This window comes from Symphodus melops (genome assembly GCF_947650265.1).
Source record: "Symphodus melops genome assembly, chromosome: 1".
Taxonomy (NCBI): domain Eukaryota; kingdom Metazoa; phylum Chordata; class Actinopteri; order Labriformes; family Labridae; genus Symphodus; species Symphodus melops.
In genome coordinates, this window is record NC_136691.1 from 40,137,842 (window position 1) to 40,165,366 (window position 27,525).

General features: G+C 42.0%; 2 protein-coding genes and 1 long non-coding RNA gene across 6 annotated transcripts in view; 1 reads left to right on the forward strand and 2 right to left on the reverse strand.

Annotated features, from left to right (window-relative positions):
• Positions 1–3,821, reverse strand: LOC306826331. Of its 2 annotated transcripts, XR_013779396.1 has the most exons (4): positions 3,733–3,821; positions 2,795–2,899; positions 1,642–2,631; positions 1–1,096 (listed from the first exon to the last, which is right to left on the reverse strand). It is a non-coding gene; the product is annotated as an uncharacterized lncRNA (long non-coding RNA). The 2 variants fall into 2 exon arrangements; XR_013779397.1 differs by having other exon boundaries at positions 1–2,631.
• Positions 3,320–27,525, forward strand: part of rasa1a (RAS p21 protein activator (GTPase activating protein) 1a) — a 25,738-nt gene continuing 1,532 nt past the window's right edge. Inside the window, exons 1-25 of one of the 3 annotated variants that reach the window (XM_079347334.1) lie at positions 3,320–4,884; positions 16,791–16,943; positions 18,405–18,540; positions 18,861–18,931; positions 19,533–19,650; positions 19,800–19,831; positions 20,267–20,319; positions 20,446–20,653; positions 20,790–20,868; positions 21,052–21,175; positions 21,282–21,438; positions 21,580–21,667; positions 21,872–21,952; positions 22,621–22,778; positions 22,901–22,977; positions 23,092–23,264; positions 23,377–23,536; positions 24,237–24,379; positions 24,547–24,662; positions 24,749–24,835; positions 24,980–25,047; positions 25,157–25,245; positions 25,369–25,446; positions 25,555–25,689; positions 25,817–25,896. In XM_079347334.1, coding sequence (XP_079203460.1) covers positions 4,346–4,884; positions 16,791–16,943; positions 18,405–18,540; positions 18,861–18,931; positions 19,533–19,650; positions 19,800–19,831; positions 20,267–20,319; positions 20,446–20,653; positions 20,790–20,868; positions 21,052–21,175; positions 21,282–21,438; positions 21,580–21,667; positions 21,872–21,952; positions 22,621–22,778; positions 22,901–22,977; positions 23,092–23,264; positions 23,377–23,536; positions 24,237–24,379; positions 24,547–24,662; positions 24,749–24,835; positions 24,980–25,047; positions 25,157–25,245; positions 25,369–25,446; positions 25,555–25,689; positions 25,817–25,896 — 3,203 coding nt within the window. In that variant the 5' untranslated portion in view covers positions 3,320–4,345. Of the gene's footprint in view, positions 4,885–16,790; positions 16,944–18,404; positions 18,541–18,860; positions 18,932–19,532; positions 19,651–19,799; positions 19,832–20,266; positions 20,320–20,445; positions 20,654–20,789; positions 20,869–21,051; positions 21,176–21,281; positions 21,439–21,579; positions 21,668–21,871; positions 21,953–22,620; positions 22,779–22,900; positions 22,978–23,091; positions 23,265–23,376; positions 23,537–24,236; positions 24,380–24,546; positions 24,663–24,748; positions 24,836–24,979; positions 25,048–25,156; positions 25,246–25,368; positions 25,447–25,554; positions 25,690–25,816; positions 26,852–27,525 lie in introns of those variants that run through there. The other 2 variants (XM_079347336.1, XM_079347335.1) reach the window with 2 other exon arrangements.
• The window catches only part of ccnh (cyclin H), a 4,465-nt gene continuing 3,900 nt past the window's right edge, over positions 26,961–27,525 (reverse strand). Inside the window, exons 9-10 of the mRNA XM_079347538.1 lie at positions 27,244–27,307; positions 26,961–27,151 (exon numbers count right to left, since the gene is read on the reverse strand). Coding sequence (XP_079203664.1) covers positions 27,125–27,151; positions 27,244–27,307 — 91 coding nt within the window. The 3' untranslated portion in view covers positions 26,961–27,124. The remainder of the gene's footprint in view (positions 27,152–27,243; positions 27,308–27,525) is intronic.

A 27,525-nucleotide genomic window follows, 5' to 3' on the forward strand; every position in this document is an offset into this window, starting at 1 on the left:
ACACACACTTTAGTTGCTACAAAAAACCTTTCCACATCACTCTGTCATCAACAGCTATCATGACAAGGAGGCTTGTGTTACAAGAGAAATAATAATGATGCTGTTTCACATCACATGAGATGCGTCAGCAAATAAAAAAAAAACATTTGGCTTTAAAGGCATACAGGGTTAGAGATCTTACCAGGGGCTGTTTGAAGGTAATGAAGTGTTATGATAAGAACATAGATAGAAGATTAAAATGAATATGGATGACAGCCCTCAGTTGACACCCAGTCCAGTTCCCGTGTTCCTCAAATCAGTGTCCATGCTTAGATCTGACACAGCGGTTATGGTGAAACAAAGCAGAACAGCAGAGTGGAGCGGCCCTGCCAATCGTATTCACACATTCATCTTGAAGCCCTCAAATAACTCACATGCAGAGAAAACAAAACAAAAAAAGATGCAAGTACATGAGGGCTTACATAATATAGATGAGATAATGTGCAGGCAAGGTTTTAAACTCAATGATTTAACCTTTCCGGTTATTCTCTTTTTTAACACTCTGCAAGGCTTTCGCAAAACAGGCTAGAAAGTGGATACTGCACCTCCCAGCAGGTGTGAAGAAGAATTGTGTGTGTACTCTCATTGTACTCAGTATAAGAGGATTCACAGGACTCAGTCACACTGCCACACAGAAGATCAGACCACCATAGAAGGCCACTTGAGGACAAGTTTGGCAATTAAGTCAAAAGCGTGGCCATACAGTTAAAGTGGTGGGGAAAAACAGGTTGTTGTGCATCCTCAAGTGCCCACATAAGTACTCTATTTTCTCCATAGGCATGCTTGACTATGTCGATTCATGCATGTTTGTTTGCATGTTTACATCTGAGTATTTTTGCGTTTCAAGCAGAGTGGCTTTTATGGATACATGTCAAGTCAATGTGAGTCTTCAGTTTTACAGTTCACTGACCTTCTGTGTCACAGGACTTAGGCACAGCCAGGGCTTCGGTGAACACTGATATCAGCTTCCTGGGTGACCCACTGGGATGTGAGGTGTGCTTCCTCTTGAGTGGTAGTGTAGTTTCATAAAACCCATGCCTCCTGCACTTCTGTTATGCTGATGTCAGTATCCATTTGTCAGGAGACAACAGGGAAAGTGAAGGAGAGGAGGGAGTAATGGTTAGATGTCACTCACATTAGATCAGAGAACACAGCAGATCAGCAAAGATTTGGATGCACAGATGGAGGCTGACAGCAGATGTCATTGAGCTGTGCTCTGTCTATCCATCTACCTGGGGAGGACTGTCAAATCACAGCAGGAACAACGAGGGGGGACAGAAAAAACGAGTATTTATAAATTGAGAAAATGACTCAGACAGAGATTAAAACTGAGCTGAGCAAAGTGGAAAAGACATCTACTCTTGCTTTGACATATATTTTTTTACCCTGAAAAATTCTCCAAGATGTGGAGGTAAAAATTTGATGGCAGCTGCATCACTGCTGCTGTTGCTAATCCAAACTATATGAGCTCTATCTGGCCAACGTAAGCCCATGGCTGACCCACTCGAGCACACGAGTCAACTTTCCAGCCAGCGAACAGCATATAAATATCTCAAAGGGGCATTTAAAGCTTGTCCAAATGAGATTTAATAAGAGACCAACTTCTGTCTTACAGTTGGATGACTTCGTCTCACTAGGTTCTGTCTCTACACTGTAAAAGAGATACACATTAACTACTCAATAAAATTGAGGCAAAATATTGCACACATTATTATTAAATAAATCTAACCTTGTTAAAAGTTGAGTTAATATAACTGAAATCAGTTACGAAAGATTAACCTGTTTCAATTGAGTAGATTCAAATAAAACACGAACAAATTAACAAAATTTTAACCAAAAGTATCAAGTAGATATCCCGGTAAAGAGCTGGCAGCAGAGACGCCACAAATATATCAAGCATTTGTCTTGATCTGGATAAAAGACGTCAGCCAGTCGAGGGATGATAGTGGCAATAATGATCATACCCCCCTGATTTTTTTTGGGCGACCTTCACTGAACCCGCCTGCCTCCCACACCCACGATGGAGGGCGGGGAGGGCGGAGGGCGGAGGTCGCGGTGACTGTAAAGAACTTTGATGCTCAATTTATCACAGTTTACAATGCATGCACTATATATAATAAAATAACTAAATTCTGCATTTTAAAGATTTATAATATCAGTGCAACTAAGAAAACAACTTCATTATTCTGTAGACTACACACAACTGCCTAAAATCTGCTTTAATGTGATATACAAAATAAGCAATACAAACTTTTGAACGATTGAAATAAAGTTAGTGTTATTTGTAAGGGCAATGTCGATATGAATGCTGCTACTGTCAAATTGAAACAACAAACACAACAAATAAACAAACTGTAAGGTGATCCAAAGATTCCAGCTCAAAAGGTTTTGAGTAGTAAACAGGCAGAGATTAGAGTCTGCTTTAAACTATGTAAAGCATGCAATAAATGCAATTTCTTAAATTTCTTTTGAGTAACTGCCCCTTCCCAAACATCACTGTGTGAACTGCTAGAGTCTGGGTGTGTGGAGGGGAGAGATGACTGTCGTATGGCTTGTCACTGTTCATCTCTGCAGCATTATTCCAGTGTTGCTCTGTCAAACAACAACAAAATAGATATTCATAATCAATCAGAAATAAACTATATACTCAAAAGCAATGCTTATAAAGATAATACCAATTCTCCTACAATTTAATGTAGCAAATCAGACAATTGAAACAACACATGGAGAGCGAAATGAAAGAGAGCAGACTGACCTGTATGAAGTCCCATTCAGATTCAGGGTGTTTCTTCAGTAGCATGGAGACATGTTGGCTGAAGGAGACTTCTTCTGGACAATAACATCTGTCTTCTTGGAAAACCTTTGAACCAAGTCAACAAGATAGGTTAGTTCAGATACAACAGCCAAATAAGCAATATTATGTTATCATATTTTAGTCTTTAGTCAGTCTGTTTTTTTGTTTTTTTTAATTGTGGCTATGATTCATTAATGAAAAATATATTATGTATCTATTAAAAAGGAAATATTGGTTTCATTGCTTTGTTTGTTGTTCCTGTCCTAATGCTATATTATTCTGTATATTGTTACTTACAATACATTTTTTGTATTTTGTGTTACATTTTTATCTTTATTTTGTACTCTTATTGTATATGCTGCTGGAACCTACATTTCCTGAGGGAGTCATCCCAAAGGATCAATAAAGTTTAGTCTAAGTCTAAGTCTAATGCAATGTCCTAAAACATTACAACTATCTTAAACACCTTGCTTGGACAACTTTCCCACTCCTCACACTGTCCAAAAATTAAAATCAAGCTTGCAGATAAGATTTATTGGGAAACAATGTAGACATTTTGTCATAAAATCAGAGTGTCAAAGTGATGATTAAAAACCCCACAGCATGCAACTACTAATCAACTTGCTCTGTAGGATATTTTCAAACACTATAAAACATTATGCGCCGTAATTTCAGTAGCTGCAGGAAATTATGATTGAAGCCTTATTTCCCATATCCTCGAATACCGATAGAAGATGTCATGGATGGAGCCGGTGCCGCTCTGTGTTCACTTGGCTGTGTCTGCACGCTGACTGGAGAGAGCAGTGGGAGAGAGAGAGAGAGAAAGAGAGAGAGAAGTGCAGCAGCGGGCAAGCCACCAGCAGCCCTGAAACCTAGAAATAAAGACGAACTCAGCTTACATGCGTAACAATAATCTACTGTTGCCTACGATAGTTCGCAACATACGACTCTGGGAGCTTGGTTGATAGCACCGGAACGCTTGTGGGATGTATTTTTGACGGCTGGAAACTGTAAAGAAAAGAAAAACAACAACACTGGAAAAAAAGAAAGGGGGTCACACACAACAGTGACAATAAAACAACACTCACCGACAAGTGGTCCGCCTGGTGCCGTGGATAAAGTCCGAGCAGACAAACAGGATATATTGGTGATTAAATATTATTTTTTGAAACGTTACTATAGTTAGTTTACACGAGAATATGTTTTGTTAACTTTTTTTAACTCAGGAAACGATGAAGACATAGCAAGCAAGCACTCATCAAGTGTCTCGGAGCTGCTAGCCTTCACGCTAGCGTTAGCTGGGCTTTCTATGCGAGGAAAGCTAACGCCCGCTAGTGCAGCCGAATAAGCTAAGTTAGCTTGGCGGCTAACGCTAGCTGACGAGCGAAACGCGTTTTGGAGAAACTTTTGTTGTTGTCTCCCCAGAGCCCAAACACTGAAGGAGTGTTGTGAGAACAGAGGGGTAGGGCAGGTTCCCTTCTGGACTTTTCCCCCTCTATATATTAGTTTAATATGATGGCTGCGGAGGTCAGCAGTGAGGATACGGGCTCGGTCACCACAGGGACAGGGGTGGCAGGCGGAGGAGGCCCGGACACGGCCCCTTTTCCCTACTATCCTAAACCAAGCAGGGTGCGTGTGACTGACTTGGGAGAAGGACAAGCACCAGCCCTCCGTCAAAATTCAAACACCTCTCCGGACTCACTTCCTGACATGAGTATGATATATCCCTGGGCTGGTGGGGATGTGACCGGACCAGTGCTGTCCGCTCCAGGGAGTGGCGGAACAGGAGGTGGACACTCAGTTTTCCAAGGAACAACCTCAGGGACCGTGGGCAGCGTTTGCAGCTCTCCCACTTCGGAAGGTCCAGTAAGTCGGATTTCACCCACATCAACAGGCCCGGATGGACCCACTGCCTTCCCACCACTGCCTCCCCCTCCTCCTCCAGGTTGTGGGGGGCTCAGTGGCACTATGGATGAGAGCGACATGCAGGATGGACCGGAATACGAAGAAGAAGAGGTGGTATTCCCCCTCTCTGCGCCTCCCACCAACCAGTGAGTATACACCTTGTAAAAATGAATCAAATCACAAGATATCGACGTTTCACATCATCCTGTGTTTGTTGAGTTCACGTCCTTCCTGCTGACAAATACTTGAGGTCTGAACTTGACTTAGTGTGAACTCCTGCATGGTCACTAGTGACTTGTCACACAGCTGTCATCAAACAATTACAGATACAAGAAGTTATCACAATTTAATAACACACACACACTTGTTTTTCTTTTGCGTTATCAAGCTGAATTTTTGGGGAAGAACCAGGCATACTCTGATCATATAACATGATACACTGTGTTGATCCACTGACTCATGATATGATTGAACAATCAAATAAAGTAACTTTTTTTTTTGAAGGTCCCACAGGACAGTTCTAATATATGTTTCACTGATCAATAATTTATTGAACAGTGATCAACTATTAGGATATTCAGCATACTGAAGTGCATCTTATTCTATGAGGGAAGGGGTTTAAACATAGGATTTGAGTTCACAGCACAGACTGAGTGATGAGTTAATTTGAACATATTTAAAAGAAGTCATCTTTTTGGGGCTTCACCAATCTAATTAAGTAAAAGTTGTATATTAAACAACTCATTTTGATCCAGATCTTATTTATAAGGGTGTAACAAATGGTTTAGAAAGATTACATTACTACCAATATTATTTTGGATTCCAGACACTCCAGTCCTATGACAGCAAAACGACCCAGGTCATGTTTAAAAATTAAGTAAGCTTTTGTGCATAAAGCTGTCAGTGGATTAGCTTGACTATAAATAAATAAATAAATACGAGAAGATCTGTTTAGTGTTGACGATTCAGAAGAGGATTGGGGCTCACTGCAGGCCAGGGGAAGGTCAGTGTTTGTAGTTTGGACATGTAGGAATCTTGGGCTCTGCACAAAATAACTTGTTTAGTCTAAGAAAAGGTGATATAGCCATGTATGCATACATCCATACATTCTCTGTGTAAATCAACTGAAATGTGAACAGCTTATTAACTTCCTATCATTATAAACATTTGTCATAAAGAGGTAATCAAGTCTTCTTTAACTGACCTTAATAAGAAGTGTTTTACATACTCGCATATGAAAGCTTGTATGTCATCTTAATAGTATCCTAATTATTTTTAGAAACACTGTGCCTTGTATTTGTTTAATTTAAAGGCAAATGTAATGTTGCTCCTTTGCTGAACAATTGTCTGCTAATAGCCAATTCACAGTCTCCTGACTTCATGGAAATTATCTGCCAGAAACATTGATTGTGATTAAAGTCAAACAAGCATATAGCAGGCTATGTGTCAACCTTGTTGGGTTGAATACACATTAATAATCATACTTTACTATGCTTTATTATAGGCATTTGTATGAAGCATGCACAAAGGCACATGTCCTAATGCAGAGTTACTGGTATTGGAATAGCCTAAATACGGCCATCCCATTTTTTATAGTCTCATTAGAGAGCTGCTGAGATTTGTCATTTCTGGCTCTCATATGGAAGTGACTGGAGTGTGGACTCAGCTTTTATTTTAGGAGCCATCCTGTATCTCCCTGTCAGATTACAGAGGAAGGGGAAGGCCAGCATATCAGCAGCCTCGCCTGCGCTGCTGGTAATGTACAAACAACCCAAAGTTAGATTAATTTATAAGTAGAGTCATGTGTTTTTCATATAATACGACAGTGGAAGTAGTATTTTTCCCAAGAGAAGACTGACTTCCTCATTGGTTTGCACTTAGATTTCAGTTTATCAACTTGCAGGGTTGCCTGTGAGGCAGCGGAACAGTTGTCGCCTGTGCATGAATGCCATTGATTTTCTTTGGTCCTGCATGTTTAACAATGACTGACTTGTTGTCAAATGTTTTTCTACCACATCCACTAACACACAACTTTACACACTGGTGAGAGTCAAATAGAATCACTCTCTAAAGCTCGCCCTGCTTTACACAACCAAGTTGTGTAAGGCACATGCACAACTTAAGCTTTTAAAAAAAAATCTATTTCATGTTTGTGGTTTTCTGAATTGCTTGAAGTGGTGACGATGCACCGGAAAACTGGACCACATTTCTGTACAGTTTCTGTTTTTTATTGGCCTGCGACTTCCCCTAATAGGTGGATGAGGCAAGATATGGCGTTTATCACATCAAAGTAAAGGATGTATAGCTGTAAATATATGCTCGTGTAAATGTTCTCTTTCAGAGCTTATATTCTTGGATAGAATATTTAACTTTAATTTTACCCATCAATAAATGTGTGTATTATACACACGTGTATATTATACACACGTGTATATATATGCATGTGTGTTTTGCTCACAACAACACCTGCCATTTGCAATGCAAGTAAGGCCAGTAACGAGGTCTTTTAACATCCGGACATTCAGCTGTCATTCATTCATCCTCTCGTCTGGAAGTGGGTGCCTCTTGAGAACAGACAAGATATAAGGTGCTTCCTTTGCCCTGCAATGATGACCCAGTTAAGTAGAGTGTCTGTTCCTCCTTCGGGATGTGCCACTGATCCACTGTGATGGACAGGGGCAGATATGAGTGGATCTTCTGAGAGGTCATGGTCTCATCTTGAGGTACTATCCTGCAAATTAAGTTTAATCCCAATACAGGGATTCAGGCGAGATCCATCACGGTCATGACTATTGCTAAAGCTCTGGCCTTGAGGCAATAAAGTCATGGCTACGTCTTGTGTCATAAAATCAACTTATCTTGTGTCACATTGTGTTTGTAAACCGACATTGTATGTCTAATATAAGAAATGCACACGTTTGTTTTTCATGACGCACATTCTCTTACTGTTCCCCGGATAGCATATGCCAGGGGCAAATCTCCGATTGGCACAAATGAGTGTTACATTCACAGCTGACTACCCTGAATGATTCTGAATCTCACTTTGCTCATTCAGCTGTGCAGCTAGCCGCGTAGGCCTTCTGTAATTTGGCTCCAAGACTCCTCTTGTATTCCTTTGAGTAATGTTAGCAGTCTGTGAAGTGCATCTAGGAAGAGTGATGGTGGAAAACTTCCACAAGTTTTGGAACAGGTCCCACTGCGTGCTGCACAGTGACTGTGAAAACTAAACTTGGCACTCTTGCCGAGAGCTGCGGAGTGCAAGTGTCAGACATGCAAATAACAGTCACATTCATTCACACCTCTGTAAAGAAATGTTTCATTCATAAACAATGGATGCAGCGTCGCAGTAAGAATTCCACAGTGACGATCACTAACAATGAGGCAAGTGGAGTTGTGAGGTGGCAAAACGGTGCACGTTCCTGCTGCCGTCAGAAACCTGAAGCCCAGTGCCTGAGCTTAAACAAACAGCACGTTGAGAAACAGGTCGTTGATTTTGAGTTTCCACGAAGATTAGTGAGGATTTTGAGTCATAGAGGGTTTCCCTAAGAAGCTGGGTGGATGGAGGAAGGAGTAAAAGGGGAAAAGAAAAAGTTGGATTTGGAGATCAGTGGCGATCTGAATGAGTTTACCAGATTTAGCTGTTGGCTAAAGGAACCATATGAAACTGCAACGTGAATTGACTATCCATGCTACCTTACTGCCCTTTGTGACGGGTGGCACAGACAATGGAAGTCAGAAATTGCACAAGACAGAACTGGGTTATTCCCTGAGGGAGATTGTTCTTTGGGCTAAAATGTTCCAGCACTTCATAAGAAAGCAGAGGTTTATTCATGATTTGGATCAGTCCTTACACACTCTTGATGAACCTTCCAATTAACATGTAGCCTGTCATTTCCTGCCACACATTTTTGAAATTATTAAAGTACCTTGGTTGGCTAGAAACTATGAAACAGTGTCTCTTAACTAATTTATCAAAGGATGCACATGGTTTACTAGCACGCTTGATTAACATACCAGTTCCACTTTTAGTAGTGTAAGCTTGGTGCTGTGCATTGATAAGCCAAAGCTTATGGTTTCCACGCATTTTCAATGTGTTATGCAATGTCCTGTCATGCCCTTCCAATACCCACACTGCCCTGCCTTTTCTCTTGTGCATCCTGTTTTCAAGACTTCTGAGCCTCTCATTGTGGCCTTAACGGGATCCTCAGGAGCATTTCAGCCGTGTTCGACAATACCCAGGTTTTTATTAATTGAATGAGTTAGTTAGATGTGCCGAAGGACAAGGTGGCTTTCTTTGTGGAGAAAACAGTAAGAGTGGGAGCTAAGATTCAAGCTCTACAGTTCCTACACAAGTATAGAAAGGGTATTTCTTTCAAAGTTGAGTCACAGCATTGTAAGTTGAGATGCAGCTCAGCAGGAAGCTTGTGGTGCACTCTGTGCTGTCTGTCGTGTAAATATGGACGTTTGATAGTTATTGGATGGGTTAGACAGTGAAGCCTTTTTTCACTGCTGCAATGATGTTTTTTCAGGGTGGCTGATTCACAACAGGAAAGCAGAGATGTGTGCTTTGGTCCCCGTGTGCGTCTGTCTGGCCTTTAAAATGATGATGATGTTCGGTTTAGGTTCAGGTTGAGCGAGGCTGGAGATGCATGGATGACTCTTTATCATCTCTCCCATCTGTACAGTTGAAGTCGAACCCCGTGTGCTGTCACTGTCCTGCTGAGGCTGAGTTAACAGTCTGTGGCAGTTCATCATGTGCAAAGCAAAACTGATGCTGTCAGGCTTGTGCAGATCTTTAATTTATTCTATTTCCATTGAGGAAACTGTATGACTCAAATATGATTCCATAACTCTGCTTGGTAAGTGCACATAATGTGTTGACATTTATGATGTTCGATTGTTTACTTAAAAGAATTGTTTGTTGCTGGGATTAAAATATCAGGTTCATGTCATCATGTGTTGAAAAATCTATAATCATGGTTGAAGCGGCATTAAAAGTTTGTGAATGGATTTAATGAATACTATGCCTGGGCAAGCAATTGAAATGGACATTCGGAACAATTAATCGATTTTAATTGTTTAATGTCAATTATTTCAGTTATTTTCAGGGCAGAGTCATGTGACAAAACTTCCAATCCACAACATTGAAGCAATGTCCTTAGGAAAGACGACACTAAACGTAAAGAAGTCAAATGTAAACACTGAGTAAAAACAGTTAGCAACAAATCCAAGTAGTTTATTTTGTACTGTAAATTTCTACGTTAAAACTAAACTGTGTTGTTTTCCTTTCAAATGATGCTTCGATTTCAGCTCCAAATATTCAATAAAAATAACCACAAAAATAGTTAGCTATGCACTCTTTCACTACAAGCAATATCTCAGTTTTATAATGGAGCATAATTTACAGTAAAAAAAAAAAAAAAAACTAAAACAAAATAATTGTTCATTAATCGTAATCGAGGTCAAATGTTAAATTAATCGTGATATTGATTTGAGGTCAAATCGCCCAGCCCTGATGAATACATGTCTTAATGTCAGTGTTCATTGGCATTACATAAATGTGTATTCTCTCAGTTTTCTGTTTGCAGAGAGACCACTCCCTTTCCTTTCTGTCCCACTGCTTCAAAAACCCAATAGGCAGCACGCTCTCGCTCCTGATGCCAGGCTTTATGAGAGAGGAAAGAGAGAAGGATAAAAAAAAAAAGAGAGTCAGCGCAGGATGAGATGAAAGCAAAGACTCCTGGGAGGCAGATATTGCTTCAGACTCGGATCAACTTCTTCAGGACAGCACCTCCGCGATAATGGAACCAGAAATAATCCTTAAATTTTCCTTAAATTAGTTACGACGCCTAAATGCATGTGGGCTGTCAGGCTTCATCTCCGTCTCCTCCCGCTCATCTCACTCGGAAGGATGTTGCTCACTGAGCGTAGAAACGGGAGATGACTGTTTCAGGGCGAAAGAAGGGTCACATCATCATGACTTACATGGATTCAGAGCTGACTTTGCGCTGCTTTCCACATCGGAGTTCCCCTTTTTTGCCTGGCCGGCTGCAGTATCATTGGAGTGGGTGCACCTTGTGAGATTATTGGATAAAGGAGGGAGATGCAGCAGAGGGCAAACTCGGCGTAAGTGGAGCATCAAATTAACCTGAAACTCCTTCCTCGCCTCTCTGGAAACAAGGGACAATCCCAGCTGATCAAACTTTAGGACGGTATTAAAATGATAGTTTAACATTAAGTGGAATGTAGAGGGATTAGTTGACAAATGGAAGTCAGAAAAGGTCACGTTACATGTGTAATTATGTTAAAGATACAGAGACAGGCTGACAGTGAGATTGTGGAGATGTTTGAGCACAGCTGCATCCATCAGGACAGAAAGAGATGAAGACGAGAGACATGAGCCGCAGAGAACGAGCGTAATGAGAGACAGACGTACAAACAGAGGCATTAGATACCACTCACTGTGGTCACAGCCATCTTTGTCATGTGTGTCTTATTGCCCACAGAGACGTGGCTCTCGCTGTGAGGGGAAAAAGTGAGTTATATTATTTATTTTTGGAGATGCAGCCCAGCTCTAAATACAAAGAAAATAGCACAAACAGAGTTTTTATTACAGCTTTTTAAGAACAGAGGCTGTTCAACTCCTGCAGCAATCCACTAACTGAGCTTATTAAATGCTAAAGTCTGACCCAGCATACTCTATCATTTACTACTTCTCTTTTTTTTTTTTTTGTCATTCGGGTGGAATGATTTTGGTCTGTAGAATATGTGGTGACCTCGATTTGAGCGCAAAATCTTTCCGAAGAGTGTCGTCCTTTTCAAACCGGACCTTGTCATTGCTTCAACGTCTGCTGTATTTTAATAACGATTCCCTTTTACTATTAAACACGCTGCTGCAAATAATTGAACATTCCTTCATTCTTTTTTTAACATGCTATAGACAGTGTTGATCCTACTTCAATGAATAGTATGATATGATTGTTGGTCATTTCCTAAATCCATATACAATTACCAAACTGTTCCTGAGGGCAGTATTACCACATGCTGCTTTAGCTGCCTGTGAGCGCTGTGTGAAATACAATAAGCACGAGTGGAGTGCACTTTTATGACCTGAACAATGTAAGCAGTCTATGCTGTTTAACCCTGAGTTCATTTATATTGTTATGGCTGTATAAAACATGTCTGTACGGACGAAGCAGCTGTGGACCATTTCATTCAAACATCAGTTCGATACATTGATGAAACACTCTCACATCTTTTTTTCACCGCTGTCACAGCACAGTGCAGCTGGTTGTGTCGGCTCTAAAGACAAAACAATTTGATTGGAGGAACATGATCATATTATTCTTTAAGGTCAACTTCCCTTCTTTCTCAGTTTTGAGTGAACAATGCTTCTGCTTTATTCAGTACGAGCCTTGTCTTATTCTAGTATGAAAAATGTCTTCTTGTTTCTCAGTCTCTCTGTAGAGTTGAAAAAAAAATCTCACTTTATGTGCATCCTGTGGCTTCAACAGGTTGTCCTTTTTAAATCAGGAGCTGTGAACTGCTCGGAATTCACCGCCAGTGTTTTATGTGTCTCAACACTGTAAGAATCATCTGCAAACAGCACACCACTCCTGTCCTGTCCCAGCTTTTTTTTTTTTTTTTTTGATGAAGCATTATTATGAATTTCAGCTTTTAAAATATAGCTGGAAGGAGCCTATACACAATAAATCATACTGCTCTGTTTGCTGGAGCCTGAGCTCATTATTTTGGCATGTTGCCCGTGCTCCCTCGGCTCGGGCATGTTCGATTTCAGCAGTGCAGCGCAGTAATATTGTTCTTGACAGCATGACACAGTTAGCTCACAGTGTGATTCTAACTTAACCTAGTCACTCGCGTGCTCACAGGAGCAGCTGAAGTGCTTCTTGTATCACGATGAAGTCACCACATCGGTCTTGTGTGAAAATGATGAGCAGGATGTGGGCATTGGGGTATTTCGGTGAGGTGACTTTGTCAGTTAGCTGTATTTAATGTTACTGCATACAAGAAGAGGCTTTAGGATTCATGCATATTAGGTGTTGATACATTTGTGTAAGTAAGCCTGACTGAGGAATAACTTTATGCAGGGTTACACCTTCTTTGTAGGTGAGTGTGGGTAGCGGAGAGAGAGAGAGAGAGAGACAGGATGTCACGGTGCTGCTTGGAGCTCATGTACTGACATGACGGGGCATTCCTCACGCACATTGTAGCACTGAGTTATATCACTGCTGTCATGGCTTGTTTTTATAGTGTGTTGATCTGAACACCCTTCCTGCTGTTTTTACTGACTCGCATTACAAACCATTGAAGACAAGAAGAAATGCACAGTATAGCACAAATATAAAGATGGAGAATTTTTTATTTTTTTTTACAAAGTTGTGTATAAAAGCATAAAGCTCAAAAAACAGCCTTTTTTGTACGGTGAAGTTATAGGCTGTTAGGGATGTTTGTTTTACTAAAACAACAATGTTCTCTAAATAATAGAGCGAACCTCAAGGCACTGCACCAGGGCTTCACTAGCACAACAACAAAAGACAAATTGTCATTAAACGCAACAGTAAACACCAACACGAGGCACAAATAGAAAAACCAGAAGAAGGCTGCTCCATACAGATGTGTGTTTTTAGAAGCTGTTTGTCACATGTGTCAGAGGAGGACGGCCATAAGATGCGTTTCAAGTTTGGCGACGTGTGGACAACATCCAGACGCTGCAGCCAGCTATATCACTGACATGTTGGGACTTTGAGCTGAATGCTGATGATGCTTTCTGGGTTGAAAATCAAATGTTGAAAATGAACACCGGAGTAAAACGTGAGAAAAGAGACTTTCACACGCATTCATTTCAACAACACGACAAAAAAAACATCATGATGTGAATCCTGTCCAAACAAGTATCTTTTAATCAACTCTTCAATCAACAACAACAACTGACATCGTCTGCTGTGAGACCCTGAATTGTTCAACATTGTGCCAGCTGCTGTACCTCTGTAATTATCAACTTGTTCAGAAGCCTTGAGGATACAGTAATATCTCAATTGTTGACTCGCTGATTCTTGGACACAGGCCTAAGTTTACACTGCAAAGTTAGGATTATGGATCCTTTTCGGCTTGACGATGATGTGGAGACCGTTTACTGGTCTGTTGTGATTTCTGAACCTGTCCAACATAACAGATAAACTCAAGTTTGACATAAAGTCTGAGACACTTGAGCCCTGTGCTTTCTTATCTGTGACGTTGCCTCTGTTCTTATTGCACCAACGTTGACTCACAGATGTTGTTACACGTGGCGAGACTTATTTAGACTATTTGTGGTGGAAAGCTCTTTTAGTTTAATAGAAAATGACACCTGTAGCTGTTTGGATTCTTTAGTAGCCTTTAACTTGTCGAGCTGATGAAAGCCTCCAGCGACAGAAGCAGCCTGTGTGTCAGCACAGCCTCCGGGAGTTCAGTTTGAATGAGCATTTAGCTGTTTAGCTCAGCTTCACTTATGAACACGCTAACGTTTCCCCTACATGTGTTGGGTGCTTCTGTTAAAATGTCTTCTCTCAGAACAATCTTTGAAGTAGTGTTTTCTCTGCTCCCACAGGTCATGTCACACTTCGTTTTATGTCCAGTTGCATTGCAGTGTTAGTGTCAGTGCACCTGCTTGACGGTATCCGTTCGCTTCTCGTTGGTGCAGCAGGGCTGGAGGGACGGTTGATGAGGAGAGGAGGATGTGATAATGATGCGTCTCAGACCGTCACATCTCTCGTCTCATTTACTCTAAAATAGTTTTTGACGATCCCGCTCATGACAACCGCTCCAGAAAATGATTCAATTGGTGTCACACTGAAACATGAAATGCTGTATTTTTGGCAACACACTGAGAGAGGAAGACGAGTTCAGCAGAATGTGACTGCTCCGTGCAGAGTGGGATCGTGTTCATCGGATGTGTGCAGCAGGATTATTTCAGGACGGCCCAGTGTTGATTGTTTCTAATGAAATCACGTTGGTTGGCAAAGCGTGATCAAATTGTGCTCTGGAGGACGTTTTTAAGATTCATCAACATGTGTCCTGAGGAATTGATTGAACTGAAAGAAAAACGTAACACAGGGTAATATAGGCTTGGAAAAGATACTTTAACTTTGGTAGTTTAATGCCCACTGCTTTACAAGCGACTTATCATTAACAACGGGCGGACCCCCCCCCCCCCCCCCCCCCTGCACTTTAGTCTGTGTCCTGTTGCATATTCAAGAACTACTGAGTGACACTCTGCTTGCTGTAAACAATGTGTTAGCTGGGTTATTTGATTGCTATCATGACTGCTCTATTTAAACCTAAAGGCTGCAGTGTACTACACACCACGCGCTCTTTTAAACCGTCAACATGTTTTAATTCATGTTAAGCACGTCACAGAACAGTCAACAAAACAGAGGCCTGCACTAAAAAGTGAGCCAGTCACTCAGGGTGTTTTCTTTCACTCGTTTGGCTTCACGATCCCTGACCGAAGCCGCCGCGCTGAGAGCTGATACAGAGCTGGAGTTCTTACCACCTTGTTAGGTTAAACCAGAGTGTCCTGGTCTGCATGTTAAAGGAGCAGGCCGGCAGCACATGACCAAGTTGACCAAGGACGGCAGCATTATCTTACAAACAGAGAGCGACTGTATTAGATGAATATGCATCCTACTCTGGGAAGTTTTCATGACTGAAACAGTAACTGGCCCTCGTGCTGGTTTTCATCTTGTGTTGTGTATAGATTTGGCTGTAAGATCTGATTGTAGACCATCAATATGCTTTATTTTTGGTCTGCTGCATGATTAGTGACACAAGTTTGTCGCTTAATTGTTACGTAGTTTAAATGTTATTTTACATTTTGTTTGTGATTTTCGATAGAACCAGAACTCAAAGAGAGAGCCATAGTCTTCCATAGGTCCACAGTAGTCTCCTTTTCACGGACTACACATGGGGCACACAAACGAACTAACCTCCAGGTCGACGGCGTCTCCCCCCCCCCGTTGTTTCTTTTTATCTCTTACAGGATCACTTGTGCGCTGTGCAGACCTGTTGGGGGTGTCGAAGCAGCTTGAATGATGTGATGCCATAATAACCACAGCCTATGTAGTTGTAATAGATTTCGGACAATTTTTTCCTCTCTCTGCTTTTACAGTCGTCCATCTCCTCCTCCTCACTCTTCTTTTCCCCCCTCAGCGTTACTTCCTCCCCTGAGGACTGCTTGGCCTGACTCTCCAACTCGTCTCAGTCGCCCCTCTTTAATTCTCTTTTCACTCAAACTCCCTTAAAGCCCCCTTATGGACACTAAACTCCTCCTCACCTACTCAGGAAGCCTTCTCCAGCCTACTTTTATGACAGCAGACTTGGACCTGATTTCTCTATAAGCTCAGATCTCGAATGAACCAGACCAGATGGGGGTCCTTTATGTCCCAAGAGAAACGAGCTGCTGCTGCAGCTCCTCCATTCATCTTCTCACCACTGGATTTTTTGTTTTTGTTTTTTTTTTCCTAATCCCTGCCCTCCGCTCGGAAAGGCACTAGTGGCCTAAATTTGGAAAAGCGTGTTAATTTTTTACCCCAGCTGGCAGGAACTGTTAAAGTTCAGCCTCATCTGCTGAAATTTTAACCAGTGTTGTTCCTCTGGCTTCTGTTTAATTCAGAGAGCTACAAGGCCTTAATGGTGGACTGGGAACTCAGAAAAGCTTTTAGGTGGCCTCCGCTCTCCATGTGTTTATGACAGGGTTTGTCATTCTGTCTGGATTGTAGGAAAGTAGCTGATAACATGTTTTTGAAGCTGCCCATTTAACAGGAATTGTATCAAATGATTGCTTATTTGTGAAGTCGTGCTGCTTAAATTCCCAGAACTGATGTGAAAAGTTGACATTTTTTAAGACGAGCAAATGACACGAGGTGACCTGAGGAAGACGAAAACATCACTAATTAGAACAGGCGATATATGTTGTGACTTGATGTTTCTTGTGTAGAAATATGTTGTCCTCCTAACACACCTCCCCCCCCTCCCCCCTCTGTGTTTGCCTCAGGTGGTACCATGGCAAGCTAGACCGAACCATTGCTGAGGAGCGGCTCCGCCAGGCCCGGACCCCTGGCAGCTACCTCATCAGGGAGAGCGACCGCCGGCCCGGTTCCTTCGTCCTATCTTTCCTCAGTTTGACCAACGTGGTCAACCATTTCAGGTACGATGAAGCAGAAAGAACTCCAGTGTGACTCTACAGCGAGAGAAGACTTGAATGCCAAGTTCAGGCTGTTGCAAGCTAGTTCCAATGTTTGCAGCAGCTATTTTTAGACGCGTGTCCTCTCCTGACCTCTCCTTACTTGTTCAGGATAACGCTGCTGACACTTGAGTTCTTTCAACAATTTCCCATTTGTTCCCAACGTTATTCAATTAGATCCAATAAGAGGTCCCAGGTGTCTACCACACCTATTACATTTTAGTTTGGCACGAACTGATGCTCCTTTACTCTCAGTAGAGCGATGTTAGTGGGTGAAATAGGACATAATATGCTATCTCATAATGATTAGGTAGTCAGCATTCATACTAATAGAAGATAAGGGTAGGGGGATTTCACAAGTTATCCATTACCTACAGTAAAGCTACAGTCACTGCAGAGCGAGATCAACCTCAGAGATCAACCGATAAAAAAGTTAGGAATGCGTGCATCTGAAAATAAAATATCCAAGTGTGACGACTTAATTCTTCAGAAATGATTTTGAACTTCACCGCTTTGATGTCGGCTGAAACCCATGACTCTGTCTCTGTGCATGTGAGTTTGTTTGTGTGTGACGCAGAAGGCTTTTCATTTATCCACTCTGTGTGTGTGTGTGTGTGTGGGCGGGATCCGAACTCAAAGGGAGAAAGGGTACGCTTGTTTGGCAACATAACCACGAGATCTTTACAACCTTGCTCGTCTGTACAACATCGCAAATGAGTCGTGACAATCTGTCCTTTCCGTTTGTCATAACCTGTATGTGGACATCAGCCAGTTTGTACGGACTGTTTTCCTGCCACCTTTCTCAAAACTAAAGATGTAGCTGCATGACTGACTCGGTTTTTTTTTTTTTTTGCATCTTTGTGCTCGGGGAAATCGCAGACTTCTCCTAAAGGAACAATGACATCATCTCCTTCATTCCACATTAGTTCAGTGCAGATCCATGATGTCATTGATGCTTGGGAGGAAGGAGCCCTGCTGTAAAGGAATTATGAACACAAGGTTAATTGTGTCACCTGCACTTGAAAAAGCTTGATGTCCTCCGGTAGAGCAGCAGCAGATGAGTAATAGTGCACAAGGCTTTATTATAAATCCTCCCTCAGAGATCCACTCAACTGATGGGCAGAGAATGAGGATTAGTGACTCTGCAGTAGAATACAGTTCAGAGCAGTAATTTGATCGTCCAGAGATTTCAGTCTGAGTCAGAAATAACAAAAAACCTTACAGGATACTTGTATTCAGCTGGGCAACTTTTAACTCTGTCTTCTTTGCATCGATATTTACATTCTTGAACAAACCATTGTTCTGACGTTTTGTGTGTTGATGCTGTTTTCTGACAAACGGTGAAACCTTCTCCCTCGCCTTCACAGCGAAGTGATTGACCCGCACGTTCTAATAACTACCGTCTCCTCTGTTGTGTTCCTCCAGGATAATCGCCATGTGCGGGGACTATTACATCGGTGGCAGACGCTTTTCTTCTCTCTCAGACCTGATTGGTTACTACAGCTACGTGTCATGTCTGCTCAAAGGGGAGAAACTGCTATCACCAGTGGCGCCCCCAGAGGTGAGAGCAACACAACAGCGGCGAAATGTGCAGGGTAAAAATATGAGTGTGACAGCGGAGTGTAAAAAAACCCTTTTTAAATTTAATGTGTAATTAACTTTGATTCCTTTGGTGAGTCCCTGGGTTAGTCAGAGCTGTTTAAGGCGAAGCTCAAGCTAGTGCTAATTACCTTTTCTTTTTCTTCAGCGCTGTGTGATACCTCCCAGAGGCAGTCGTAGTAGAATTCTTGATTTTATGGAATAATTGGGGTATTTAACGTGGATGTGGGTTTGGAAAGTCAGAGTGAGACTTTTTTGTTCTGTGTGTTCTTGTTCCTGCAGCCTGTAGAAGACAGGAGGAGAGTCAGGGCCATACTTCCATACACCAAAGTGCCAGATACTGATGAGATCAGGTACGGTGCAGTCTGTACATAAACACATTTCTCTTCTCCTGTTTCCTGTTGGAAGAATGCATCACCTTTAAAAAAATAAATAAGTGGGGAAAAAACAATCTCTGTGACACAGTTAAAGAAGTATTTGACGGTGTTGCTCCCAGACAGCAATGTAGTTTCCCTTTAATTTTTTTGTACCATGTCGAAGGTCATCTCTTCCCCTCACAGCAGCATGGAAAGCCCATCCTCTGGCCCAAAAAAAAAAACATCTTCTCCCCGTGTTTAAGGAGCAGAATTAGATCACGATGATCCCAATGATCCCTGTTGTACTAAATCAAATGAACATCTGTCTGAAGTCAAACTCCACCCTGAGTCTGACAGGCTTAAACAAAGTAGATAAACATGCAACATTCACCGCCGATGCTGCAAGTCACAAGAGACACCTGCTGGATATGTGTTGCTACTACAACCACACAAAACGCGACTCCTCAGAGTTTCTTCCTGTGTTTTGATTTCAGTTTAGTTGTCAGCTGATCACACATCACACACATCTAAAAGAGTAACATTCAAAGACCTCTTCCTGGCAGGGAGTTTAACACACGTGTGATTGCTGTGCCCTCAGCTTCCTGAAGGGGGACATGTTTATTGTTCACAATGAACTGGATGATGGCTGGATGTGGGTGACGAACGTTCGCACAGAGGAGCAGGGCCTCATCGTAGAGGATCTGGTGGAGGAGGTGGTAAGTGATGCAGAAATGAAAGTTGTCTTTGGGGATATCCGTTCAAGACAAAACGAAGTGTGGATAAAACTCAGTGAAGTCTGCACAGTAATGTCTCTGTTAACCCAGAGATGATGTCCTGACACATTTCTGTTGCTGATATTTTTCAGGGACGGGAGGAGGATCCACACGAGGGAAAAGTGTAAGTTGTCTTGCTCTGATCATACTCGTTTCCTTTTTCCCGCTCTTATCTGAGAAATGGAAACATTTGAATGCAGCTGTCGTAAGACAAAGCTCCCGTGCAAACTTTCCCCATTCAAGGAGCGTCTCTGTGCTGCAGCGTCTTCTAACTCCACCTGATGATGTGAAAGCAGTTGTTTGTCTTTTCTACTTTTAGCCAGTTTATCATCACAGGATAATTTCCACCATCTCACATCAGCCTCTTTGATCTCTTATCACGTATTTGCTTCATCCTTAAGTTATAATTTTTTTTTTGTATTTTCTTCAGCAAGAAGAGTAGCATAAATGAGCTTTATTAAGTCCTTCTTTTTCCTTTTTTAATTTTTGAGATTTGAGACGTGGTGCTACAGCATTGGTTTCCTCTGTTGATTGAGCTAATCGTTCTCTTCTCTCTCAGCTGGTATCATGGAAAGATCACCAAACAAGAGGCCTACAACCTGCTGATGACAGGTACCATTCCTCTTTCCTCTTTCTTTCAGCCAAAGTTATTTATCATTTGTGACGTTACCATGCATTCTTTTTGTTGTTGTTGTTGCTAGAAATAACTTGTTAACACCAAAGTCCATTTATCAAAAGGTACTGCTGAGCCTGCACCAAAACCTTCCTCTCCCACTCCCCCCTCTCGTCTCACAGTCGGCCAGGTGTGCAGTTTTCTAGTGCGGCCGTCAGACAACACACCTGGGGACTACTCCCTCTTTTTTCGTACCAATGAAAACATCCAAAGGTTCAAGATCTCCCCTACCCCCAACAATCAGTACATGATGGGGGGGAGGTACTACAACAGGTAAGCCTCACACTCTGATGGCCTCAGAATATACAAAACAAGACATGCTGATGAAGCCTATTAGGTTGAAAAATGAGTTAAATGACTCTCCTGTTGGATCTCTCTCTCTCTCTCTCTCTCTCTCTCTCTCTGGCAGTGTTGATGACATCATCGACCATTACAAGAAAGAACAGATTGTGGAGGGCTACAATCTGAAAGATCCAGTTTCAGTGCAGGTATAAAACAACTGTATCCTACTTTCCTTGAACTCGTCTGAGGGTTTGTTTCTGACTCCACTCATTTTGATGAGATTAGACTGATCATAATTTGGATAAAGAGGAAAAAAAGTGAAGAAGTTAAAGCTGTAAGCTGGATCTTTGAATTGCCTTCATGATTTTTTTATCTATTTTTTGCTGCAGCACCAGGAACAAGTTCTTGCTGACACGGTGGATGGGAGGGAAATTTATAACACTATCAGACGGAAAACAAAAGACGCTTTCTACAAAAACATTGTCAAGAAAGGCTACCTCATGTTCAACAAAGGTGCACATCACGTCTGTCTTCTCTTTCACTTCTGAGTAATCGTATCCTCTGAGCAGTCAGGACTGCTAAATATAACTAAACATCCTTTTTCTCCTTTGGTCTTTAGGCAAAGGCAAAAGATGGAAGAACCTTTATTTCATCCTGGAGGGAAACGACGCCCAGCTCATCTACTTTGAGAGCGAGAAGAGAGCCACCAAACCCAAAGGGCTGATTGACCTGAGCGTGTGCTCCGTGTACGGTGTGCATGACAGTCTGTTTGGCAGGTGAGACTTGAAATGATTCTCCTTAGTATAAAGTAAGAAAAGGTGCAAAAGTGCACATGAATAAAAGGCCCATTCGTCAAATGAATGTGATTAATTTTAAATGATAATCATTTATATTTCTGCTTCTTCTTTTTCCCCCAGGCCAAACTGTTTCCAGATTGTTGTCCAGCACTTTAGTGAGGAACAGTACATATTTTACTTTGCCGGGGAGGCTCCAGAACAGGCACAGGTGAGATCAGAGTGTGTGCCGACTGAGTGCTCTTACTCTAAAAAGCTTCACGTCTCAGACACTAAGTCAATCAAGACCTCGAGACGTGCTGGAGAGCTGGATTCTTATTTTATCCATAGAACAACGAGGTTAAAATAGAATAGTCTAAAGTGTACCAGTTGTTATGAAAACTATGCCTTATTCTGACTCTTTTGTTTTTTGCAGGATTGGATGAAATGCCTTCACACCTTCTGCAGTAACTTAAGAAAAACCACTCAGCCGACCACCAACAAGAGACTCAGACAGGTACCTACACAACCACATGATCACATATCACTCACAAGTCCTTGAATTTGAATTTCAAGAAGGGGGCAGAGATACATCTGGGAGGAATATTTAGAAAAAAATACTTTTCTTCAAAGTTCCCAGTAAGAAAACAAAACTCGTTCTCTTTAATCCTGGATTGCTTCACACAAGTTAGTCAGTCTTTTTGTATTTCCATTGAAAAGGCCTAAACTCAACGTAATATTTCGTTTCGAGGCTTTACGCCTGTCAATCCCATTTCATAAATTTAATTTTCATTTGAAAGGAAATCATTAAGTCCAATTGAGTTCACTCCGTGGTGGCTTTCAAAACAAGTGTAGAACTGTTCAAGGTTTCAAATTTTAAAAAGTCAATGTGTGCAAGTCAAGAGAAAGACGGATTTGACAAACATAATGACGTTCTCTAGAGAAGCTGCATCGTCAGGATTGGCCGGTGGTCATTTGAAATACTGGCGAGAAAAGCAACTCAAAGGACACTTCAAGTTTCACATCGTCAGAACAGTTCATTTGATTCATTATCGGATGATCTGAGAGAAGAACACTTCAACACCTTCTGATGAAAATACAAACTGTTCTTTTGGACACTGTTCAAGCCTTCCCTGCATTATGTTTGTCTCGCGTGTGTGTGTGTGTGTGTGTGTGATCTCTCAGGTGAGCAGCCTCGTGCTGTATGTGGAGGAAGCCCACAAGCTGCCAGTGAAATATTTCACCAGCCCCTACTGTAACATCTACCTGAATAGCGTCCAGGTTGCTAAAACGCACCCAAGGGAGGGGCAGAACCCTGTTTTCACAGAGGAGTTCATCTTCGAGTGAGTTTATCACATACCTAAATAAGAATTTTCCTTTTTTCTCCTCCTGTATTCTGTGATAGCATCTTCTCTACCAGCACCCATTCACAAAACACGCCTATCCTTCATCTCTCTTCTTGCAGTGACTTGTCGAGTGAAATCAACAGATTTGAAATCAGCCTGAGCAACAAAACAAAAAAGAGCAAAGAAAGTGACATCTGTAAGTGCATCTGTACATTATATAACAGCTCTGTGTTTTTCTGCATTCAGCGTATTTCTCACAGAAGCTTTTTCTTGCTCTGTGTCCCTCCTGTCCTCTTTCTCCTCCTCTCAGTGTTCATGCGGTGCCAGTTAAACCGTCTGCAGAAGGGCCAGATGATTGACGAGTGGTTCCCTCTCAGCTCACACGTGCCTCTGAAGGGCATCGAGCCGGGCTCCTTGCGGGTACGTGCCAGGTACTCCATGGAGAAGATCATGCCCGAAGAGGAGTACAGCGAATTCAAAGAGGTCCGTTAAGCCAAGAAAAGCCTTTCACTGCAAAGTCTGTTCGGTGTCTACTACTTGTTTTCTGGAAAGAAAAAAAAAAAGAGATGGCATCACTGTTGTGTGTCCTCTGCAGATGATTTTGCAGAAAGAGTTCCATGTCATCTACGCTCTGGCCCACGTGTGTGGTCAGGACCGCACCTTGCTTGCAAGCCTCCTCCTGCGGATCTTCAGACACGAGAAGGCGGAGGCTCCTCTACTCAGGACTCTCAACGACAGAGAGATTAACATGGAGGGTAAGAAAGGAAGCAATGATAGCAACAAAACAAGCTAAATGTATATAATATTCTCAAACCTTAAAGAGGACATATTATACCCCCCTTTTTTTTCACATCTTCAAACAGTCCCCTGTGAAGAAACGAAGCATACGTGCTGTGCTTTGGTCAAACTATAAAATGACTCAAGCACCACAGACGGGTTTATCACCCTGTAGAAACCAGCTCTCTCAGAACACGCCGTTTTGGTGCGTGTCTCTTTAAATGCAATGAGACCCACTGAGTTTTCCCTGCAGACATCTCTCCTCTGTAGAGAGAATATAAAGGCGGACCGGCGCAAAAGTTTAGCTCTGGGCAGTGGCTGGAATCGGAGATACCAGGGGAGGGGATTTTATTAACCAGAATCCAACTTGTGATGTCACAAACTGATATGATAATAATAAATAACAATAAATAAATAATAACTGATGATATATGAGAACATTTGAAATGGAGTACTTGTCTCTGTGTTGCAAGACTTATGCAGACCACTATTAAAGGACTGGTTGGATTTATGTCAGATGCTTTGGGTCCGTAGACACTCAGGTTACCCACATGTATTTTCAAAAACACTGTAAAAGTGGATTTTATATTATATGTCCCCCACAAATCCTTCATAGTAAGAACACCTCAGCTTTTGTATATGTGGCGTTAACGTTGTCTGCTTGTGCCTTGTCACCAGATGAGGCCACAACCCTGTTCAGAGCGACCACGCTGGCCAGCACACTGATGGAGCAGTACATGAAAGCCACGGCCACACCGTTCGTCCACCACGCTCTCAAAGACAGCATCCTCAAGATCATGGAGAGCAAACAGTCCTGTGAGGTAAGAGACCGTCACACAGCAGAACTGGTCTCTGAACTATTTCCCCTCCTGCTCTCGTTGGTGGTAGAAGGTTTTTATGTATGTTGGGTTCAGGCCATGTGAAGCTCGTATTTATTCCATCGTCTCTTTCCCTCCTCTCTCTGGCTCTCATTACATCTCAATTGAAGCTGAACCCTTCTAAACTGGAAAAGAACGAGGACGTGAACTTGAACCTGGCTCATCTCCTCAACATCCTGTCTGAGCTGGTGGAGAAGATCTTCATGGCCGCTGAGATCCTGCCCCCGTAAGAACAAGCACATATTGAAACGTGCGCACAATGCCCTGGTTTGTGAAAACCTTCCACCACATTAACATGCTCAATCTGTTCAGGACATTGAGGTTCATCTACGGCTGTCTGCAAAAGTCTGTGCAGCAGAAATGGCCCACCAACACCACCATGCGCACGAGGGTTGTGAGGTAATCACACACAAATGATCAACTGAGCTCAGCTCATTTTCTCTTTTCTTTCTTTTTTTCTTGTTCATTGGACAACAACTTAAATTCAGAATTTTATTAACATGTTTTTATTTTCTGTTTCACATCATCTGTTCCTCCTTTAAGCGGCTTTGTCTTTCTGAGACTGATCTGTCCTGCAATCCTCAACCCAAGAATGTTCAACATCATCGCTGGTGAGCATTATGAACCCCATATTTATCCCAATATTTTAACATGTCGTGTGACATATTAAAATATTCTTTTTTTTTATTTTATTTTTTTTACTACCCTCTCTTCTTGCAGACCCTCCATCCTCAGCAGCAGGCCGGACCCTCACACTGGTGGCTAAGTCTGTCCAGAACCTCGCCAACCTGGTTGAATTTGGTGCAAAGGTACTTGAACAACAGCCTGGAAGAACACTTTGACTGTAGCTGTACATCACATGAATTATTAGTTTTAAGTATGTTTTGTCCTAAGTTTCAGCTTCATTCAACTTTTTTTGTATCTGCTTGAAGGAACCCTACATGGAGGGTGTGAACCCTTTCATCAAAAACAACAAACACAGGATGATTATGTTTCTGGATGAATTAGGGGTGAGTAATATTCTTTAAAAAAAAAACATTACAAGTGTCCCGTTTTATTGTGTGGAATGAAAGGTGAATACTTCACAAGCTAAGGAAGTTGTTTGACTGTGTTTCTAGAACGTCCCTGACCTCCCTGAAGCCACAGAGCACTTTAGGACAGATCTGTCCCGGGACCTGGCCGCGCTGCACGAGCTCTGCGCCGCACACTCAGACGAGCTCCGGACGCTGAGCAACGAGAGGGGAGCGCAGCAGGTAAGAGACGCACTGATGTCCCCAGCTGCGCCACACTCGCAGGCAGATTTGATGCTTTTATTTTTTTCTTTTCCTTTCCTGAAATGAATGGATTTTGTGTCTCCCCGTCCTCCCCTCACCTCCACAGCATGTGTTGAAAAAGCTGCTGGCCATCACAGAGCTCCTCCAGCAGAAGCAGGCTCAGTATGCCATGTCCAACAGCAACAGGTAGTACTGCACTCCTCCTCCTACTTCCATCATCCCATCATCTGTCAAGTCTCCTCCGCCGGAGTGCAGCACAAGGGGAGACCTAGCATGCTCTACCCTCATCACCATGGCAACCCCTCCACTGCCATCACCCTCCATTATTGTCCTCCTCCGATAGTCCCGCCCATCCTCATCCACCTGCCATCTTGTCCCGTTCACCACAAGCGAGCTATGCAACAGCAGATGAGTGAAACAGCCGACGCAGTACTTACAAAGAAAAAAAAAAAAAAACTTGCACCAGTGACTGACAGCTGTATTTACAGAAACAGATTTTTTTCCCCCCCTCATAAACTCTTCAGACTTCGGGTACATTTCATTCCCTTCATCACGAGGGCCAAAAACAAAGATTTTAAGAAGTGTCTTTGTACCCGAGGTTTTTTGACAGCACAGGTTGCCAACGTGTCCCCCACTTCCTGCTCAATATGAGGAAACTGACATGAAGAAGCTAGTTCTCAGTCCCCCCCCCCCCTTTTTTTTTCTTCTTGTAACTGGATTATGAGCAATTATGCTTTTTATACTGTAATTGACTGATTTTATTTTAAGGTTGTGACAATATCCGCAAAGAGCTGAAACGAGCATTTCTATCTATTTTGTTCTTTTTGTTTTCCCTTTGTTTTCTAGATTGGAACAAAGTCTTTCAGAAAAGTATGGTTATTTTATATTAAGAATAAATTCTCTTGCTGGAATCATGAGTATATAAATGAGACAAACTGAATTTTTTTTTTCTCTCAGATGTATCAGCTATTTTTGATTATTTCGGTAAGTCTTCTTTTTGAAACCTCTCCATGCCAGGCGAGACACATAATCAGAGAAACCAAGTAAAGAACTCCGTGTTTACAGCAGAAATCTTTGGAATAGTACAGACTGTATCAGACATGCATGCACTTATTAAACAGTTTTTTTTTTTTTTCAAGTAGCTGAATGAGTGGTTCCTTGTCCCCCGATAAAGGTGGAGAAATGTATGCACACAGCATATCTCTGCTTGTTCACATGTCAAGATGTTAAAAATGGAGAGAAAAATGTAGGAAAATATCTTTATTCTTGCAGAACAAAGGCATCACAAGCATGTACAATAATCTGTAAAAAGGTAAATACAACATGTACACCTCAGAGAACGACGATCTCGATGGCTGAACACTTGACTGCATCTTAACTTTAATCCAAAAGTATTAGGACGTACAGTAAATGCTCACATCAGGTCTTCATCAGTCCAAACCTGCAATTAAAAAAAAAAAAAAAGTCCAACTTTAGAAAGACCAGAACATCTAGAAGTGTTCCTGTCGTCAGAAATCCAAAGTAAAGTCTCACCTCTTCTTCCAAACGCGGTTCTTTTGCCACGTGACCTTCCTCTTCATACCCTCGCTTTCGTTTGCTGTAATAGAAAAAAAAAAAAAATAACAATGTGCAACATGCACCAAAAAAAAACCCAGACCGGTTACCTCTGCAAAGATTTCATCATCAGAACTTTTGCAAGCAGTAGTTGTTGGTGAACTCATCTTGTTGTCGCCACACCTTCATGGTCTCCATCTGTAGTTGTAGTTACCGTACACTATTTGGCTTCATTAGGACTCCCACCGTGCGTATTCATAA